The following is a 19,441-nucleotide window of genomic DNA, read 5'->3' on the forward strand; positions in this document are numbered from 1 at the left end:
GACTACAGGGATGGAAAGCATTTGTGGCTATTTTTGTAATCTGCACGGGCTTTACCGATTGCTTCCTCCATATCAGACTTCATGCTAGGTGATTTATATGTTATTCCCTTAATCCTCCCAACAGTCTCCTGACATGTGTGACAATCCCATTTCAAGGATGAGAAAATTGATTAGGTAAATTGAGACTTGTACACATTAAGCACAAAGTTTTTGTCTCAACTTGTGGAGTGGCCTTTTGGGTGCTATCTCTTGTTGGTTAGGTGATCAGCCCACAAGACAGAAGCTGTATGCTCTATTTCGTTACGATTTGTTTAAAATGGACTTTTAGTGACTTGTTTTACTCTCATATTGCTACCTTCTAGACTAAATAAGGCTTCTTAGGTGTCTAGGCAAAGTATCCACCTACAATGTAGGAGATGCGGGTTTGATCCCTGGGTTGGAAAGATCCCTTGGAGGAGGAAATGGCAACCCTCTCCAGTATTCTTGCCCAGAAAATCCCATGGACAGAGGAGCCTGGCAGGCTACAGTCCATGGGGTCGCAAAAGAGTCAGACACGACTGAGCAACTAAACGATAAAACAATACTGAATAAATTGTTGAGTCATTTGTTTGTTTAGTGTAGAAAAAATTTAATCTTACTAACATTACTGTTCTTTAAGACTTTCCAGAAGTTTATGAGAATTGTTTTAATGGATTTTTCTTTGTTTTGCCAGATCACCTGTGCAACCTGGATCTCCCCGCATTTTGGACATGACCGAGCCTCTTCAATGGGCCAGGTATCACTGGCAGCGGCTGATCGGCCGTACGAACACAGACGATGACGAGAGACCATACAACTATTCCTCTCTGCTTGCCTGCGGGGGCAAGTCCTCCCAGACCCCCAGACTGGCAGGAAAGCATCGGGTTGTTGTTCCCCACCTCCAGCTCTTCAAGGAGGAGTATGAAAAGTTCTCTGGAACCTACGTGAACAACAGAATACGGACAACAAAGTACACGCTGTTGAATTTTGTGCCGAGAAATTTGTTTGAACAATTTCACAGGTACTTTTATTTTTTGGGAAAAAAAAAACTTAGAATGTTCTTTGTCATTCTGATTAATATATAAAATTTTTCATTTTCATAATGTCTGATACCTAAGCCTAACGCTCGTGACATTACCTTTGATGATTTCTGGTAGGGTCCCATTGTGAAATGATGACTCCTTACATTCGTATAACACTTTAGGACTAATAAAATGCTTTCTCGTGACAAGAGAAGATATTGTTATCTGCATATTACAGATAAGGAAACTAAGTTTGGCCCTGTAGTTTAACCAATGTCCTGCCAGAAGTGAATGAGGGGATATGACCTTCAGTCTATTCACTCTTGCTTTTGTGTTCTGTCCATTAAAAGAATGTTAATTCTGTATTTAAATTTGACTTATGGCCTTTTCTTCTTTTCTAAAAAATATTTATTTGTTTACTTCTTGGGCTGCTCTGGGTCCCAGTTACAGTACATGGGATCTTAAATCTTCATTGTGGCATAAGGAATCTTTAGTTGCAGCATGTGGGATCTTGTTCCCTGACCAGGGATTGAACCCAGGCACCTTGCATTGGGATCAGGGAGTCTTAGCCACTAGCTCCTAGCTTTTTCTTCCTCATAAAAGGAGGAAATAGAGCTCTGAAGTAAATACAGATGTAAGTGGTAAGATGAGGTAAAGCAGATATAATTCAGTGTAATATGTATTTACTGAAGCCCTTTCATCAGGTTAAGTATTGAAGGAAATGCAAGGTTACATGAAGCTTCTTTCCTTATGGAGTCTTATATTTAGCAAGGGCAGCAAGATGTGCATACAATGAAAAGACACAGCGGATGTGATAAGTGCTATAAGGTGCTGCCAACCAGGATGGAAGCCTCAGAAAGAGAAATACTACTATTAGCCAGAGCAATAGAAAGAAAGTGGCATGTGAAGTTAATTATGAAGGTTGAGATTTTCAAGGCAGAGATATCTGTAAAGCACATTTCAGATGGAGGAAGGAATACAAAGAAAAGCAGAATGGCAATGGCATAGAAGATTTGCTGGAGGCCTGGGAAGTAGTCCTCTGTGACTGATACTGTTAGAGGCTAATTGAAAGCAGGATTGAACATTTAGGAAGCTGCTGCATACATCTTGGCAAGCTGTAATAGAGACCTGAAAGTAGAACAATGTGGGGATGAAAAAGAGGATAATCCGTTACAAATACTATGGATAAATGTAAGGAATTAAGTGAAAGGAGTGAAAAGATGATGTGAGCAAATTGAGTTATGATGACCAGGATTATTAAGAGGAAAAAGAAAGACAGGAATAACAAGAAGGTTGGCTCGAAGGTTATGTTGTTTTGTAAATGTTGAGTTTGAGATGCTAATGTGAGTATAGAGATTCTCAGCATTTATTGCTATTTTTTCCAGTATTATTCATTTCATATATATTCATCCTCATTTTTTAATCTCTGTATATTCCATGCAGTTATGGAACAGTGGATATGGTTAAAGAACAGATGTGAATTTGTTGAATGAATGGTTTTAACTACTATGGATGTTTCTGTCTTGTATGGAGTTTGCAGTTGTGCCCATGATAGAATTAGAGCCTGAATAGAGTTCAGGGCCCAGTCCTATACATCTAGATGCAGTTAACTTGGTGTGCTGCAGTCCATGGGGTTGCAAAGAGTCAGACATGACTGAGCGACTGAACTGAACTGTACATGCAAATCATTGAAGCCACAGAAGAAGCAAAAAGGGTTCCTCTTCAGGGGAAGAGGAATTGGAGGTGAGAAATGAGGAATATGTGTAGATTATTTTGAGAAGTTTGGCCGTGGGAAAAATATGTGATAAAAATTCAAGGGACCATGCAAAGTTGAGATTTAGTTTCTTTCTTTTAAGGAAAAAGGCTGCTTGCATTTGCCTTAGGGTCCAGTGGGAAATATTTGATCATATAAAAGAGAGAAGTAGTTCCTTAAAAAGTAGTTCTCAGTAATGTGAAAGCAGAAATGGAAGCGTTGATCTCAGGGAAAAATAAACCCTCAGGATTTTCTAATTATTTTGAACCTTGTTTGAATCTAATGTTTGGACAATCAAGTTAACTTCGGAACGTTAGAGTTAATTTTTTGTTTTTGCAATGTATTAATGTTGAATTTCCTCTTAAGTTTTTTGAACTTTTTAAAAGAAAGTAGTACTTCCTATTGTGCTTTATTATGTTACACAACTCACAATAGTCACACTGCAATATTGACTAGAATAGATTTAATGAATGATACCTCACATTTATTAGAGTATGTCCAACCAGATGTCTGCAGGGATAATAAATTGTTAATTCAGATGTGTTCGATTTCACTAGTTCTGTTTTGTAGCATCCCAAATCAACTGATAGAAACTTGTGGGAAAACACCATCGGGTCTTTGGCCTCTTTTGTTCCAGGCTTTGCTTGCTTTGTTAACACCTCCTTGTGTGTGTTTGGGTTTCAGAGTCGCCAATTTATATTTCCTGTTTCTAGTTGTTCTGAACTGGGTGCCTTTGGTAGAAGCCTTCCAAAAAGAAATTACTATGCTGCCGCTGATGGTTGTCCTTACAATTATTGCAATTAAAGATGGCTTGGAAGATTACCGAAAATACAAAATTGACAAACAGATCAACAACCTAGTAACTAAAGTTTATAGTAGGTAAGTGTAACAGGAACTATGCTGGGGCATATACATGCATCATTTAGAAACATGCAGATTGTTACTCTCCACCCCTTAGATGTGACTAGGACACTTTTGGGGGTAGGATGGTGTTTTTAACTAATATTTATTAAAATTCGAGTGCATTTAATTCAGGATCATAGGAAAACAATAAACACATTAAACCATTGTCAACCAGATGTTGATAAAGTAAAAGCTTCTATAATTTAGGTATAAGTAGAGCTGAAAGAATTAAACTTCAAACCATAAGAAGGAAAGCAAGCAGATAGCTTTTAACCCTAGATATTTGCAATTTGGGATTAAGAGGATGGGATATGAAATACATGAATGAATATGAAAAACGAGATGGGATATGAGAGAAGGTGAGTTTCTTGTGGAGGAAAGGAATTGTGAGATACAGAGAAGTGCATTCTTTTTTGTAAACAAAGCAAGAAGCCTATAAAACCCTTCCTGTTGCAGCAGCAACTGAGGGCATTCATAATAGGAAGACTTATAAGGAGCATGCTTGCTCTGTTGGAGACTTCTATGTCAAGTATTTATGAAATAGCCTGTGTAGCCAAGAGTGAAGTCCATTAAGGTGAGTGTTTAACTGTGCTGTATATTAATGACTACATTTACAAATTGTGTCCAGAGACAACTATTTATAATGCTGTGATGTGTTGCTTGAAGTCATACATATTGTGTGTGGTAGGGAAACGTAGGAGAGTTTACAAAATAGGGATTGTACTACATATATTGTTTTTATTCTATTATTTTAGCCTAATTTACATCATAAATATTTCCCCTGTCTTTATCCATCAAGAAGGCTCTTTTAATAGCTGCATTGTAATAAGACTCTAAGACAATTTAAATATTTCCCATATTTATATAATTTTGAAAATGTATCAGTACATATTCTTACACAGAAGTATTGAAGATCTATGATTATTTCCCCATTATAATTAGGAATGGAATTAATATATCAAAGAGGAGAATATATTTTTCAATTTATTAAAGTATAGTTATGTTCATTTCTACTGTACAGCAGATTCAGTTATGCATATATAGACATTGTTTTTCATATTCTTTTCCATTTTGATTTATTATAGTGCTTCCCTGTAGTTCAGTTGGTAAATGATTTATTATAGAATATCAAATATAGTTCCCTGTGCTATACAGTGGGACCTTGTTATTTATCCATTCTATAAATAATAGTTTGTATCAGCTAATCTCAAACTCTGAATCCTTCTTTCTCCCACCCTCCTCCTCTTTGGCATCCACAAGTTTGTTCTCTGTGTCTGGGAGTCTGTTTCTATTTCACAGATAATTTCATTTGTGTTATATTGTAGATTCCATATATAAGTGATATATCTTTTTCTTTCTGACTTACTTCACTTAGTATGATCTCCACCTGCATCCATGTTGCTGTAAATGGCATTATTTCATTCTTTTTTATGACTGAGTAGTATTGCATTGTGTGTATATGTATGTGTGAATATACATATTTTACCTTCTTTATCCATTCATTTGTCAGTAGATGCTTAGGTTACTTCCATGTCTTGGCTGTTGTAAAAAAAAGTGTTGCTATGAACATTGGGATGCATTGTATCTTTTCAGATTACTGTTTTCTGTGGATATATGCCTAAGAGTGGGATTGCTGGATCATATGGTCGCTCTATTTTTAGTTTTTTAAGGAACCTCCATACTGGTTGCATTAATTTACATTCCCACCAACAGTGCAGGACAGTTCCCTTTTCAAAGAGCAATATTTTTAAGTCCTTATTCATGTGGCTTTTGTGAATGCCAATGCCAAGTTTATAAGGTTAATTCTCTGAAGTTCCTTTTCATGAGAAATGTATCTACTTCTTAAAAAGTTATCATTAAGGATAGATTTATGAAATTCTCATTGTGTTTGCTGCTTTACAAACAAGGTTTTGGTGTCACTTTTTCATTTCAGAGTTTGGAAAGTTTATGGAGTATTCTGAGGATAATGAGTAGGTTAATTTGGCCTGAGGGTAGTGGCCCAGTAAAAGGGCTATAATTAGAAATAAGAGGATCCCCTGGTGACTCGGTGGTAAAGAATTCACCTGCCAGTGCAGGATATGTGGCTTCAGTCCTTGGGTGAGGAAGATGCCCCAGAGAAAGAAATGGCAACCTATTGCAGTATTCTTGCTTGGGAAATCCTATGGACAGAGGAGCCTGGCAGGTCACAGTTCTTGGGTTGCAAAGAGTCAAACATGACTTAGCGACTAAAGAACAACAATAAGAAATAAAAGGGGAGTTTGAGGCCTGCTATGGAGGGATGTCATGCCCAGGCTACTGCTTACACACTGAATAAAAGAGCTCTCCAGAGAAATGCAATCAATAGGAATAAGATTTGTTGTAGGGAATTGGCTCACGGGATTGTGGAGGCTAAGAAGTCCCTTTGCGACTCTTTGGGACCCCATGGATTGTAGCCTGCCAGAAAATTGTCTGTCGTGTAGTTTGAAGGCCAGAGAGTGATGGTGTAGATTGCAATCCATGTCTGTAGGCCTGAGAACCAGGAATGTCCAGGGCAGATCAGTGTACCGGATCAGTCAGGCAGACAGTGAATTCAGCCTGCCTTCGCCTTTTTGTTCCGTTCAAGCCCTCAACAAATTGGATGATGCCCACCTATACTGGGAAAGGCCATCTGCTTTACTCACTTCACCAATTCAAATGTTCATCTCTACCAGAAACAACCCCAGAGACACCTAGAAATAATATTTAACCAGGTACCTGGGCATCCTTTCAACCAGTGAAGTTGACTCATAAAATTAACCATCACAGATATTTTCCTTGAGTGGTACAGAATCCACGTTTTGAGCCAAGAAACGGCATAGTAAAAGTTGTGCTTTAGGGAATATTGGTCAGTTCGGGTCATAAGAATGGCTTCTTTATGGATCTGCGTCTGCTAATCAATCCAGGGTACTACCAGGAGTATGTGCTAAGTGTAGGAAGGAACTCATAGAATAGATACTGTGTAGAAGGGCCCAATGGAATTTGGTGAACTTTTGTGATTTTTTTTTTTGTCAGATTTGTAGGGTAAAAAATACCACTGATAGAAATAGGAAGCATTAAGTTCATCTAAGGTAGAATGAACTAGAAACAATAGCAAGACAGGCATCCCAGAGGAATGTCCAGTGGGCAAACAGGAACATATGGCAGAATTTCTGGAGGGAAAGAAAGGCTGCAGAGAGAAATTTCAAAGTCATCAGTCCGTTTAGAGGGGATTCTGAAGTTAGGAGTTTGACTTAAATCCTCAAGGGAGAACATGGAATGAGGTAGAAGACTGAGGTTTGAGTTCAAAGGTAGGCACCTATTTCAGCCTTTGGAGAAACTTCACAGGTACTGTTTGACAGGTGCTACTCTTCTGAGATCCCAAAGCATGTGGCATATTTCTTGGGTTGACTTCAGTGCTCTGATACAGAGCCAACATTCATAAGAGAGTAATTCCTAATCTGTCAAACTTATAAAATAACCTGTTATATTTTAGTTTGCAAGTCAGAATAAAAGATATCTCAGTTTAAAAGTATAGTTTTAAACTGAGAAGTAAACAGAAGTATATTCTGAACAAATTTAAGGCTCACTTGACTGACTAAGAGTTCAACCAGATGGCATAATTTTTTTGTTGTTGTTTTGGGAGAAAAATAACTCAAAGCCTTGTCCTGATAATAGAGCTGTCTTTTATTTTATATGAGCAAATGAAGAGGGAAGGCTTCTCTGAAGAAGTGATACTTAAGCTGATATATGTATAAATCTGAATTTTGTTTGTTATCAGAATTATTCAGTGGCTTTCCCAAAATTTGTTTTAAAGACTTATTGAAGCAAAGTAACTTTTTTTTCTCTTTTGTGAGATGCTGTATATGCTCTATGTGTGTTTATTAGCTGTTCAGTCGTGTGCAACTCTTTGTGACCCTGTGGACTGTGTAGCCTGCCAGGTTCCTCTGTCCATGGAATTCTCCAGGCAAGAATACTGGAGTGGGTTGCCATTCCCATCTCCAAGGTATCTTCCCCACCCAGGGATTGAACCCTGGTCTCTCTCACTGCAGGCAGATTTTTTACCATCTGAGCCACCAGGGAAATCCCAAAGATGCTGTGAACTGTACTTAAATAAGAAAATATTCTCTTTTTTCTTATATAGTCTAAGGGGAACCAGAAAAAAATGATGTGTTGTATAGACAAATAAAATATTAAAAGGCCATGGTTTTTAAATTCATAGACCACTTTACTGAAACAGTGCTATGAATCATTTAGTGATGTTTAAATGCTTTCGTATGCCAGGGACAGAGAGATGAAATGCTGATACAATCTCTGCCTTCAAAACATGGCTATAGGAAGTGGAATTTTACAGTGATTATCTGAAGGACAAAATCCATATTATAACCAATTTTACGATTACTCAGTATCAAATTTAGCAAATGGAGAGAATATTTCTTATATATTTTTAAATACAAATTCTTGTACATAAATTCTAATTTTTAGTGTGAGGTTAAAGTTGATGCTGTATATTTCCTTTTTAGGGTTGCTCTAAAAAGTTCTGATTCTCATACTTAGTAACCGTATAGTCTTGGGAAAAATTATGTAAACTAGCTTAATTCCAGTTTCTTTCATTATGAATAAAATAGTACCAAACAGTAAGCATAGCACCTACCCCTTTCTAAGTGCTAAGTAGTGTGTTCAGTCACTTGTTTGTGTCCGACTCTTTGTGACCTCCTGGACTGTAGCCTGCCAGGCTCCTCTGTCCACGGGGATTCTCCAGGCAAGAATACTAGAGTGGGTTGCCATTATCTCCTCCAAGGGATCTTCCCAACCCAGGGATCGGACCCAGGTCTCCTGCATTGTAGGCAGATTCTTTACCATCTGAGCTACCAGGGAAGCCCACTAAATAAAAATTAGCTATTACAATTATTGTAGCTTAATAACAACTATAAGCTAGAGTCTATATTTGTTACATGATCAAGTCATTTAATCAATAATTGAGAATTTAGTAAAACACTGTGTGCTTGGTGTCTCAGTTGCATTCAACTCTCTATGGCCCCATGGACCGTAGCCTGCCAGGCTTCTCTGTCCATGAAATTTTCCTGGCAAGAATACTGGAGTGGGTTGCCATTTCCTCCTCTAGGGGATCTTCCCAAATAGGGATCAAACTCACGTCTCTCTCATCTCCTGCATTGGCAGGCAGATTCTTTACCACTGCACTACTTGGGAGCCCCTTTATTACAATTTCCTAATGGGAGACATGGTACAATTTTTTCCTCAGGTGTCCTTTGGATCTGTTTTAGATGATTTGCATATAAACTTGAAGATGAGAGGCAATATTCTTTTCAGTTATTTTAAAGCCTAGTCTGAGATATCATTTTATGATTGCATTTTATAATAGAATCTGGTAATTCTTTTTCATTTATTAACTGTTATTCTATGTAATTTGCCTATTTTTTGGTGTTGTAGAAGAAATAATGCTTATATTCCAATGCCTACCCCTCACTGTTCTTGGAACAAATTATAAGAATATAGAGAAATAAAGATTGTCTATTTATTGCTATTCATTTAAGTTAATGTACTAAGTTAAATTCCTGTGAAATACAAAGAAATTACTTTAAAGTACTAATTATTTCTCAGTAAAAGTAAGTTGAAAATATGGGGTCATTAAACTTTGCAAGCTTTTGCAAGAAGCATTAACATTTTTAGGCAGATAATTTGGTTCTCATTTGTGAGACTGTGATCTTTCACAAGGTGCTTAATTTTATTTGGGAAAGTATCATTGGGAAATAACAAATGCTAGAACAGAAAGTAAACATTTAAACCCTATTATACCTCAATTAAGTTAGAATGAACTATTATCAAAAACTTCACATTCTTAAGATTGCCTTTAAAATGGCAGCCATTTGGTAAGGTTTTAAGATTTGCTTCAAGTATATTAGAAGTGTGTTGAAAATAAAACTATTAATCATCTGACAAATTTAGGTGCATACTGTGTTGCAGGCTCTGAGAGATTTAGAGGTTTAAACAAAAAACAAAGTGCCTGCCATCCAAGAACTTGCATTGTTTTCTGATCTTTAAAAATCAACCGTATTGTTGGTGTTTCGGTGTGTGCTTCAGTTCAGTCAGTTCAGTTCCGTTGCTCAGTCGTGTCCGACTCTTTGTGACCCCATGAACCGTAGCACACCAGGCCTCCCTGTCCATCACCAACTCCCAGAGTTTACCCAAACTCATGTCCATTGAGTTGGTGATGCCATCCAACCATCTCATCCTCTGTTGTCCCCTTCTCCTCCTGCCTTGTCTTAGTCGTGTCTAACTCTTGCAACCCTTTGGACTGCAGCCCTCCAGACTTCTCTGTCCATGGGATTTTTTTAGCAGGAATACTGGAGTGGGTTGCCATTTCCCTCTCCAAGAGATGTTCCCAACCCAGGAATCGCATTGGTGTCTCCCATGTCTCCTGCATTGCAGGCGGAGTCTTTACCCATTGAGCCATTTGGGATGTTGGGAGTTTTAAAATACTAGCTGATGTTAATATTTTAGATTATCTCATAAATCCATGGTATTTCATTATTCTTGGAACTAAATATTAGTGGCCTTCTAAGGTATTAACCTTATTTATGTGTGACAATTTCTAAAATAGTTCTTGAAATTCACTTTCTAATACATAGTTAATCAGTATTCTATTTGGTGGTCATTGATAAGTTGTTATAACTGGGAGTAAAGTCCAGTATTTGAGAGGTGGACTCTGGAGCTACTTGCCTTGTTTTAATCCCAGAAATACTAGAAACTGTGTGACCTTGAACTAGTTACTTAACCTGCCTAAGCCAGTTTTTCTCATTTGTAAGAGGTGGGGAGTGGGGCATAGTGCATTCATAGTACCAACTACATAACATTGATATAAAATTTAAATGATTTATGAATGGATAAAGCCTCCAATAAATGTCTGGGTTGGTCATAACTTTCCTTCCAAAGAGTACCTGTCTTAATTTCATGGCTGCAGTCACCATCTGCTGTGATTTTGGAGTCCCCCAAAATAAAGTCAGTTACCTAGACAGCATATTAAAAAGCAGAGACGTTACTTTGTCAACAGAGGTCTGTCTAGTCAAGGCTATGGTTTTTCTGCTAGTCATGTATGGATGTGAGAGTTGGACTATAAAGAAAGCTGAGCACCAAAGAATTGATACTTTTGAATTATGGTGTTGGAGAAGACTCTTGAGAGTCCCTTGGACTGCAAGGAGATCCAACGTCTATACTAAAGGAGATCAGGTCTGGGTGTTCATTGGAAGGACTGATGTTGAAGCTGAAACTCCAATACTTTGGCCACCTGATGCAAAGAGCTGGCTCATTTGAAAAGACCCTGATGCTGGGAAGGATTGAGGGCAGGCGGAGAAGTCCCCTTCTCTCACAGAGAATGAGATAGTTGGACGGCATCACCAACTCATTGAACATGGGTTTGGGTGAACCCTGAGAATTGGTAATAGACAGAGGGTCCTGGTGTGCTACGGTTCATGGGGTCACAAAGAGTCGGACACGACTGAGCAACTAAACTGAACCAATAAATCTGAGCTGCTCTGTGCCAATGATATTCATTATATAAATTGTTTTTAGTGTTTTTTTCAGAGAAGTACTAATGAACGTCAAAAAGAAAAATTCATTCATAATCCCACTCTTTCTTTAGATTTGTTAAAGTAGGAAGTAGCAGTCCACATTTTCCACCTTTTCACCTCTCTGCAGCCAACTCCCACCAGTGGAATTACTATTACTAATCGAATATATTCTTCCCAAATTTCCCCAGTGCTTATGTATTGACATAAAAGCTGGGCGACATTGAACAAAATCGGTCTAGAAGCAAAATGGGTAGCTTTCCTCAGCAATCAATACGAAGAAATGGAAGCAATAGAATGGGAAAGTCTAGAGATCTCTTCAAGAAAATTTGAGATACCAAGGGACTATTTCATGCAAAGATAGGCCCAATAAAGGACAGAAATGGTATGGACCTAACAGAAGCTGAAGATATTAAGAAGAGGTGGCAAGAATACACAGAAGAACTGTACAAAAAAGATCTTCACGACCCAGATAATCATGATGATGTGATCACCAACCTAGAGCCAGACATTCTGGAATGCGAAGTCAAGTGCGCCTTAGGAAGCATCACTACAAACAAACCTAGTGGAGGTGATGGAATTCCAGTTGAGCTGTTTCAGATCCTGAAAGATGATGCTATGAAAGTGCTGCACTCAATATGCCAGCAAATTTGGAAATTGCAGCAGTGGCCAAAGGACTGGAAAAGGTCAGCTTTCACTCGAATCCCAAAGAAAAGCAATGCCAATAATGCTCAAACTAGCACACAGTTGCACTCATCTCACACGCTAGTCAAGTAATGCTCAAAATTCTCCAAGCCGGGCTTTAATAGTACGTGAACCAAGAACTTCCAAATGTTCAAGCTGGATTTAGAAAAGGCATAGGAACCAGAGACCAAATTGCCAAAATCCATTGGATCATCGAAAAAGCAAGAGAGATCCAGAAAAACATCTATTTCTCCTTTATTGACTATGCCAAAGCCTTAGAATGTGTGGATCACAATAAACTGTGGAAAATTCTGGAAGAGATGGGAATACCAGACCACCTGACCTGCCTCCTGAGAAATCTGTATGCATGTCAAAAAGCAACAGTTAGAACTAGAAATGGAACAACAGACTGGTTCCAAATAGGAAAAGGAGTATGTCAAGGCTGTATATTGTTACCTTGCTTATTTAAGTTTTATGCAGAGTACATCATGAGAAATGCAGGGCTAGATGAAGCACAAACAAATCAAGATTGCCAGGAGAGATATCAATAACCTCAGATATGCAGATGGTACCACCCTTATGGCAGAAAGCAAAGAAGAACTAAAAAGCCTCTTGATGAAAGTGAAAGAGGAGAGTGAAAAAATTGGCTTAAAACTCAATGTTCAGAAAACTAAGAGCAGGTCATCCGGTCCCATAATTTCATGACAGATAGATGGGGAAACAGTGGAAACAGTAACAGACTTTATTGGGCTCCAAAATCACTGCAGATGGTGACTGCAGCCATGAAATTAAAAGACACTCCTTGGAAGAAAAGCTATGACCAACCTAGACAGCATATTAAAAAGCAGAGACTACTTTGCCAACAAAGTTCCATCTTGTCAAAGCTATGGTTTTCCCAGTAACATGTATGGATGTGAGAGCTGGACTATAAAGAAAGCTGAGAGCCAAAGAATTGATGCTTTTGAACTCTGGTGATGGAGAATACTCTTGAGAGTCCCAGGAGATCTGACCAGCCCGTCCTAAAGGAAGTCAGTCCTGAATATTCATTGGAAGGACTGATGTTGAAGCTGAAACTCCAATACTTTGGCCACCTGATGCGAAGAATGACTCATTGGAAAAGACCCTGATGCTGGGAAAGATTGAAGGCAGGTGGAGAAGGGGACGACAGAGGATGAGATGGTTAGAAGGTATCACTGACTCAGTGGACATCAGTTTGAGTAAACTCCAGGAGTTTGTGATGGACAGGGAGTCCTGGCATGTTGCAGTCCATGGGGTCGAAGAGAGTTGAAGATGACTGAGAGAATGAACTGAGCTGATTGAGTTTACCTGAAGGATGGATTATAAGTGCCATATCCTAAACGGTGAGAGTAATATTGAAGCAACAAATAACAAGTAGATGCAGGAAATTCTAGCTGTAGATTTAGGCTGTGAGAGAAGAAAGTTTGTGCTAGTTTTGGTTCTATGTCCGAGAAGGAAATAAACCTCATTTAGCGTCTACCACATTGATATATTCTCAAAGCTAGTTAAGATCGACAGTGAACATTGTTGCTTAGCTTGCAGTTTTAAAACATCGTACACACCCATACCCTGTGGCGTTATGCCTCCACTGTCACTCTTGACAGTTACACTATCCCACTTTCTTCACATGACTTTAGATCATCCGACAGGATGCACCTCCTCCAGAGGTCAATGTCCCGGCTATTTGCTCCCGAAAGAGCCTGTGCGTACCTATCGTATAAAATTGCTGTTTGTGGTTCTTTTTCACATTTTGACTATAGCTTTCCAGGGGAATGACAATAACTTAATCACTTTTGTGTTCTTAGCATCTAACATGGTAACTGGCATAAATTAAGATCAATATGGCTCAGTGGTAAAGAATCTGCAGGATACACATGTTCAATCCCTAGGCTGGGAAGATCCCCGGGAGCGGAAATGGTAACCTACATCAGTAGTCTTGCCTGGAAAATCCCGTGGACAGAAGAGCCTGATGGGCTCCAGTCCATGAGGCCTCAGAGAATCGGGTACCACTGAGTGACTAAGCACACACGCAGCCAGCTACTGGGGACATTAGCCACTTTTTAAAATCTAGTATGAACTCCAAATGGGGAATAGTGAAGTTCATTCAGTTGTAAAATTAACCTCATTTGGATTTTGTTCCAATGTAGAGTGGAGAGTAAATAAACTTGTCCCTTAGAAGATTTCTATTTTTAGGTTTGAAAGAAAAATAAAATCCTTAACCCTAGTGTTCAAGTCTGTCTTCTCTCCCTATTTTCGCAAATTCTCAGCAACTTTCTTTACACCTTTCTTCATAGAAAAAGTAGAGGTCATTAAGCATGAACCAGGTAACTCAGTTCCTGCTTATGTCATCTTCAGCTGCTTGCTTCTGACTTTACATGAAGCAGTAACTCCCTTCCTTGTAATAGTAGTCCTTTCATCTGTGTTCTTAATTCCATTCCTTGTTACTTCTCGATCGCTTCAACCAACACTGCCCATTCTCTCTCCTCTCCCCTACCTTGCCTTCTCCATGGGCTTCTTCCATGCTTGCTGTGTGTGTGTCCAGTTCTTTTTTTTTCCTGCCGGTTCTTTCATCCTTGCTGTCCTTTGCCTTCCCTTCCCTTGCAGTGGCTACTTTCACCCTTTATTCCTTTCAGAGCTAAACTTCATGAAGTAGACTCCTCCTTCAACTTCTAATCATGCCTTAACCCACTGGAGGTCTCACTTTCTTCTTTACTCTCCATGTCAACAATTTTCATATTCCCTACTTAATAGCAGACATCCTAATAACCACATACCACAGACATGATCCCTTTGTGGCTTTTGTTATTCTGATAACTCCCTTTTTAAAAAAAATTTATTTTTAGTTGAAGGATAATTGCTTTACAGAATTTTGTTGGTTTCAAGACATCAACATGAGTCAGCCATAGATATACATATGTCCCCTCCCTCTTGAACCTCCGCCCAATCTTCCTCCCCATCCCACCTCTCTAGGTTGTTACAGAGTACCTGTTTGAGTTCCCTGAGTCATACAGCAAGTTTCTGTTGGCTATCTATTTTACATATAGTAATGTAAGTTTCCATGTTACTCACTCCATACATCCCACCCTCTCCTTCTTCCCTCCCCCCACCCACCATGTCCATAAGTCTGTTCTCTATATCTGGGTCTCCACTGCTGTTCTGCAAATAATTCCATCAGTATCAGCTTTCTAGATTCCATATATATACATTAGTATACAACATTTATCCTTATTTTTCTGACTTCACTCTGTATAACAGGCTCTAGGTTCCTTCCATCTCATTAGAACTGACTCAAATTGTTCCTTTTTATGGCTAAGTAACATTCCATTGTGTATATGTACCACAGCTGCTTTATCCATTCATCTGTTAATGGACATCTAGGTTGCCACCATGTTCTAGCTGTTGTAAACAGTGTGAATATTTAGAAATTTCCTTCTTTCTTGATTTCTCCAACATTTCCTCTTGAATCTTACTTCACTTCTCTATCACCTTGAAGTCTCTTTCCCTAAGGAATCTCATATCCTTCAGTCTAGTTCAGATCAGTTGCTCAGTCATGTCCGACTCTTTGTGACCCCATGAATCGCAGCACGCCAGGCCTCCCTGTCCATCACCAACTCCCAGAGTTCACTCAGACTCACGTCCATCAAGTTGGTGATGCCATCCAGCCATCTCATCTCTGCCATTCCCTTCTCCTCCTGCCCTCAATCCCTCCCAGCATCAGAGTCTTTCTTAATGAGTCAGCTCTTCGCATGAGGTGGCCAAAGTACTGGAGTTTCAGCTTTGGCATCATTCCTTCCAAAGAACACCCAGGACTGATCTCCTTTAGAATGGACTGGTTGGATCTCCTTGCCTGGTGTCAGTTGCTCTCTCTGTGCCTAGGGCTTGTAGGTACTGTATTTCTACTTGTAAACTTCTGATCAAAACCCTCAAAATGCTGGACCTCTTCAATTTTATATCCTACTTAAAACTTTTTAAACTAGATTTATTATCTTCCCCATGATGCATCCAGTTACTTCTAAAACCTGGGACATGGTAAAAAAAAAAAAAATACCATTCACCATGAAGGTTTGAAACCACAGCATCATCCTTGATAACTTTTTTGTGTATAAGTCAGAATACTTGTCTCTAATACCCAAATATGTCTTGATTTAATCTCATTTTATCCATCCTTTTTGCTACTGTCTTGATTGTAATCATCTTTATCCCTCCCCTGAATTTCAATATCTTTCCATTGGTTTCTTGCCATTCCTATTTCTAACCAGCCTGCCACCCAATAGTCCATCCATTACTCTGCAGCAGGATTTAGCAAGTAGAAATAGGATCATATTCTTCTATGAACCTTTAGTGATTTTCCAGTCTTCTTTTTTTATGAAATGAAAATCCTTATTTCTAGGAATGGCAGTAGGACTGAACCTTCAAAATATGATTCCTGTCTACCTGTTGGGTCTTCTGTTTCTTCCCTCCATGGAAGAGTAAACTGATATAGTCAAACACTAAAGAAAAACTGTTAAACCATTGATTTACCTTTGGTGGTAAACTAACAAACTCTTCAGGTAATTAAGGAATTCTTTTAGTTGGATTCAACTTTGTACATAAGGTATTTTGCGGGAATATATCCTGAAAATATTCTTCTTAGGTAGCCCTTTATATTGTTATTTCAAGAAATAATTCATCCAATTCTGTGTAGCAGAAGTATATAAGTGTTGGCTTCATGTAGCATTTCTATTTAATATGATGCATTCATTTTTAATATATAGGTCATATAGCTTTCAGAATATAGCTATCTCCTAAGCTTCTTGACAATGAATTTGAATATTTAGCTCCATAATAGAAAATCTTTACTTTAAAAATAAGTGCCTTTTTATGACAAATACTAGTTCTTTACAGATACATGGGAGACAATAAAGAAATGAGACAGATCTTTTTAAGACCTTGTTGGAATCATTGGATGCAAAATGCTGTTTAACGAGTTACATGGTTTTCTGTGATACACATTTCCTATTCTACTCTTAAGGAAAATGCTTTGTGGAATCCAATTCATGCCATTTTTTATGAAAAGGCATGAAAACTTTGGTAAAACTTTGACACAAACCAGGACATTTAAGGCAAATCAACCTCAATTAATGTGCCTTTCTTTTAAAAGAATTGAATATATAGAATGAAAAACTGCACTTTCAAAAGGGTTAAAAATTCTCATTTTCCTTTCTAGGGATCAGCTATAGCCAACTCAGAACTGTTTTAACCAGTATTTCTATTAAATGATAATTAGGGGTGTTAATGGGGTGCCCAAGTGGCTCAGTAGTAAAGAATCCGCCTGCTGATGCAGGAGATGTAGGAAACAGGGGTTCAATCCTTGCATCGGGAAGATCTCCTGGAAAAGGAAATGGCAACACACTCCAGTATGCTTGCCTGGGAAATCCTATGGACAGAGTCTGGCAGGCTAAAGTCCATGGGGTCGCAAAGAGTTGGACACAACTTAGTGACTGAATACATACACTGTGGGTGTTAATATGCTGGTATAATGATTTTTCAAATGTCTGGGTATTTATTTTACTTCTTTTGAGTTTATTTTACTCAGCCTATCTACCAGATGAGAAGCTTTCCAAGAGCAGATAATGTGTCTTATGCACTTTTGGATCCTTGATACCTGACATGGAGAGCACGCAGGAATTGCTTCATTTATGAATAAACCCATCCAGTGTCAATTTTCTGAGAAGGCAGTGGCACCCCACTCCAGTACTTTTGCCTGGAAAATCCCATGGATGGAGGAGCCTGGTAGGCTGCAGTCCATGGGGTCGTGAAGAGTTGGACACGACTGAGCGACTTCACTTTCACTTTTCACTTTCATGCATTGGAGAAAGAAATGGCAACCCACTCCAGTGTTCTTGCCTGGAGAATCCCAGGGATGGTGGAGCCTGGTGGCTTGCCGTCTATGGGTTGCACAGAGTCGGACACGACTGAAGCGACTTAGCAGCAGCAGCAGCAGCAGCAGCAGTAGCAGCAGCAGCAGTGATAATTTTAATTTCATTCCAGAATTACTCAATTAACATAATAGTTCACAATCTCACAGGAAAAAAAGAATTGAAAAAATATTTTTTTGTATCCTTAGTAACTAAATTTTCAGATGAAGCAAGTTGTGGAATTTAAGTTTTACAAATTCTCTGGCTTCCCCTTTTAGCATTTAACCGATTAAAATCACCCTAATATTTAAAATTATAAACTAAAAAAAACTATTATTTGAGTTTTTGGCTTGAGATTCTTTTTAAATAATTTTTTTTTTCAATTTTAGGAAAGAGAAAAAGTATGTGGACAGATGCTGGAAAGATGTTACTGTTGGGGACTTTATTCACCTTTCCTGCAATGAGGTCATTCCTGCAGATATGGTTTTACTCTTTTCTACTGATCCAGATGGAATCTGTCACATTGAGACTTCTGGTCTTGATGGAGAGAGCAATTTAAAACAGAAGCAGGTGGTTCGGAGATATGCAGAGCAGGTAAAAAATGTGTTCTCCGCTGGTGATATTAACATTTTCTTTTCAGAAGATGACTGAGCTCATTTTCACAAGTACAGATAAAGAGATGTTTCAAATTTATTTTCACCTTTACAAAATAGAAGTCTCGAGGGCTTAATGTAATTCCAGATATCAGTAGAAGTGTGCCATATTTCATAGATAATAGGATATAGTGACTTCAGAGTTCAGACATTTCATTCTGACAGTCACATTTCTGGGAACTGAATTTACGAAACCTAGCAGTTTTGGAAAATTCTTTTGTAATAGAAATGATCAACTTCTGTTTTTCTTAAGCTTCTATGTGTATGTTGTTTTATTGAAGCTGGAGATATCATTTGGTATTGTTCCTAAAATCTGGTAATTACTTATGTATCAAGGCCTTTTAAGACTTTCATAACTTCTCATGCCACAGAGCTCTGACTCTTCACGTGCTGTGGAGAGGGAAATAAGAACTTTGAATTTGTATTAACACAAGTTTGAGTAAAATTGAAACAGTTCTGTCATTTAATTACTGTGTGGTTTTGGGGAGGTCACTTAAACACTTTATGCCTCAGGTGATTAAAGTGGAAATGATGACACCTCCCTCATAGCCTGTTGTATGACAGAATGAAGTAACATATATAAACACATCATGCAAAGTACTTATCAGTTTTCCTTTCCTTTCTCTGGAAGCACTTAAAATAAGGTATTTTTAAATGTAACTTTTTCTTTTTTACTTGAACTACTATTAAGTCATGTTTCTTACAGACCGAAAATATTGTAACCTCATAATATCCTTATCTTTGGTAAATTTGATCTTGTCATATTAAGTCCGTCTTTCTACCTATAGATTAATTTGGATCCTCTGTGATTGTTACACCTCTCAACTTCCTGTCATTGTCCCATTTGTAATCATTTTCACACTTAAAACATTGGTAAAAATCTTCTACCACTTGGAAATTACATACCACTAAA

The 19,441-nt window shown here is 38.3% G+C and overlaps 1 protein-coding gene across 4 annotated transcripts in view; it reads left to right on the forward strand.

Moving 5' to 3' along the window:
• ATP10D (ATPase phospholipid transporting 10D (putative)) overlaps positions 1–19,441 on the forward strand; it is a 127,154-nt gene that overhangs the window by 34,727 nt on the left and 72,986 nt on the right. For 3 of the 4 annotated variants that reach the window (XM_018049419.1, XM_018049418.1, XM_018049420.1), the window contains 3 exons: positions 713–1,039; positions 3,478–3,672; positions 18,265–18,469. In XM_018049419.1, coding sequence (XP_017904908.1) covers positions 750–1,039; positions 3,478–3,672; positions 18,265–18,469 — 690 coding nt within the window. In that variant the 5' untranslated portion in view covers positions 713–749. Of the gene's footprint in view, positions 1–712; positions 1,040–3,477; positions 3,673–18,264; positions 18,470–19,441 lie in introns of those variants that run through there. The other variant, XM_018049421.1, reaches the window with a different exon arrangement.

The sequence above is a fragment of the Capra hircus genome, chromosome 6, assembly GCF_001704415.2.
Source record: "Capra hircus breed San Clemente chromosome 6, ASM170441v1, whole genome shotgun sequence".
NCBI classification, from domain to species: domain Eukaryota; kingdom Metazoa; phylum Chordata; class Mammalia; order Artiodactyla; family Bovidae; genus Capra; species Capra hircus.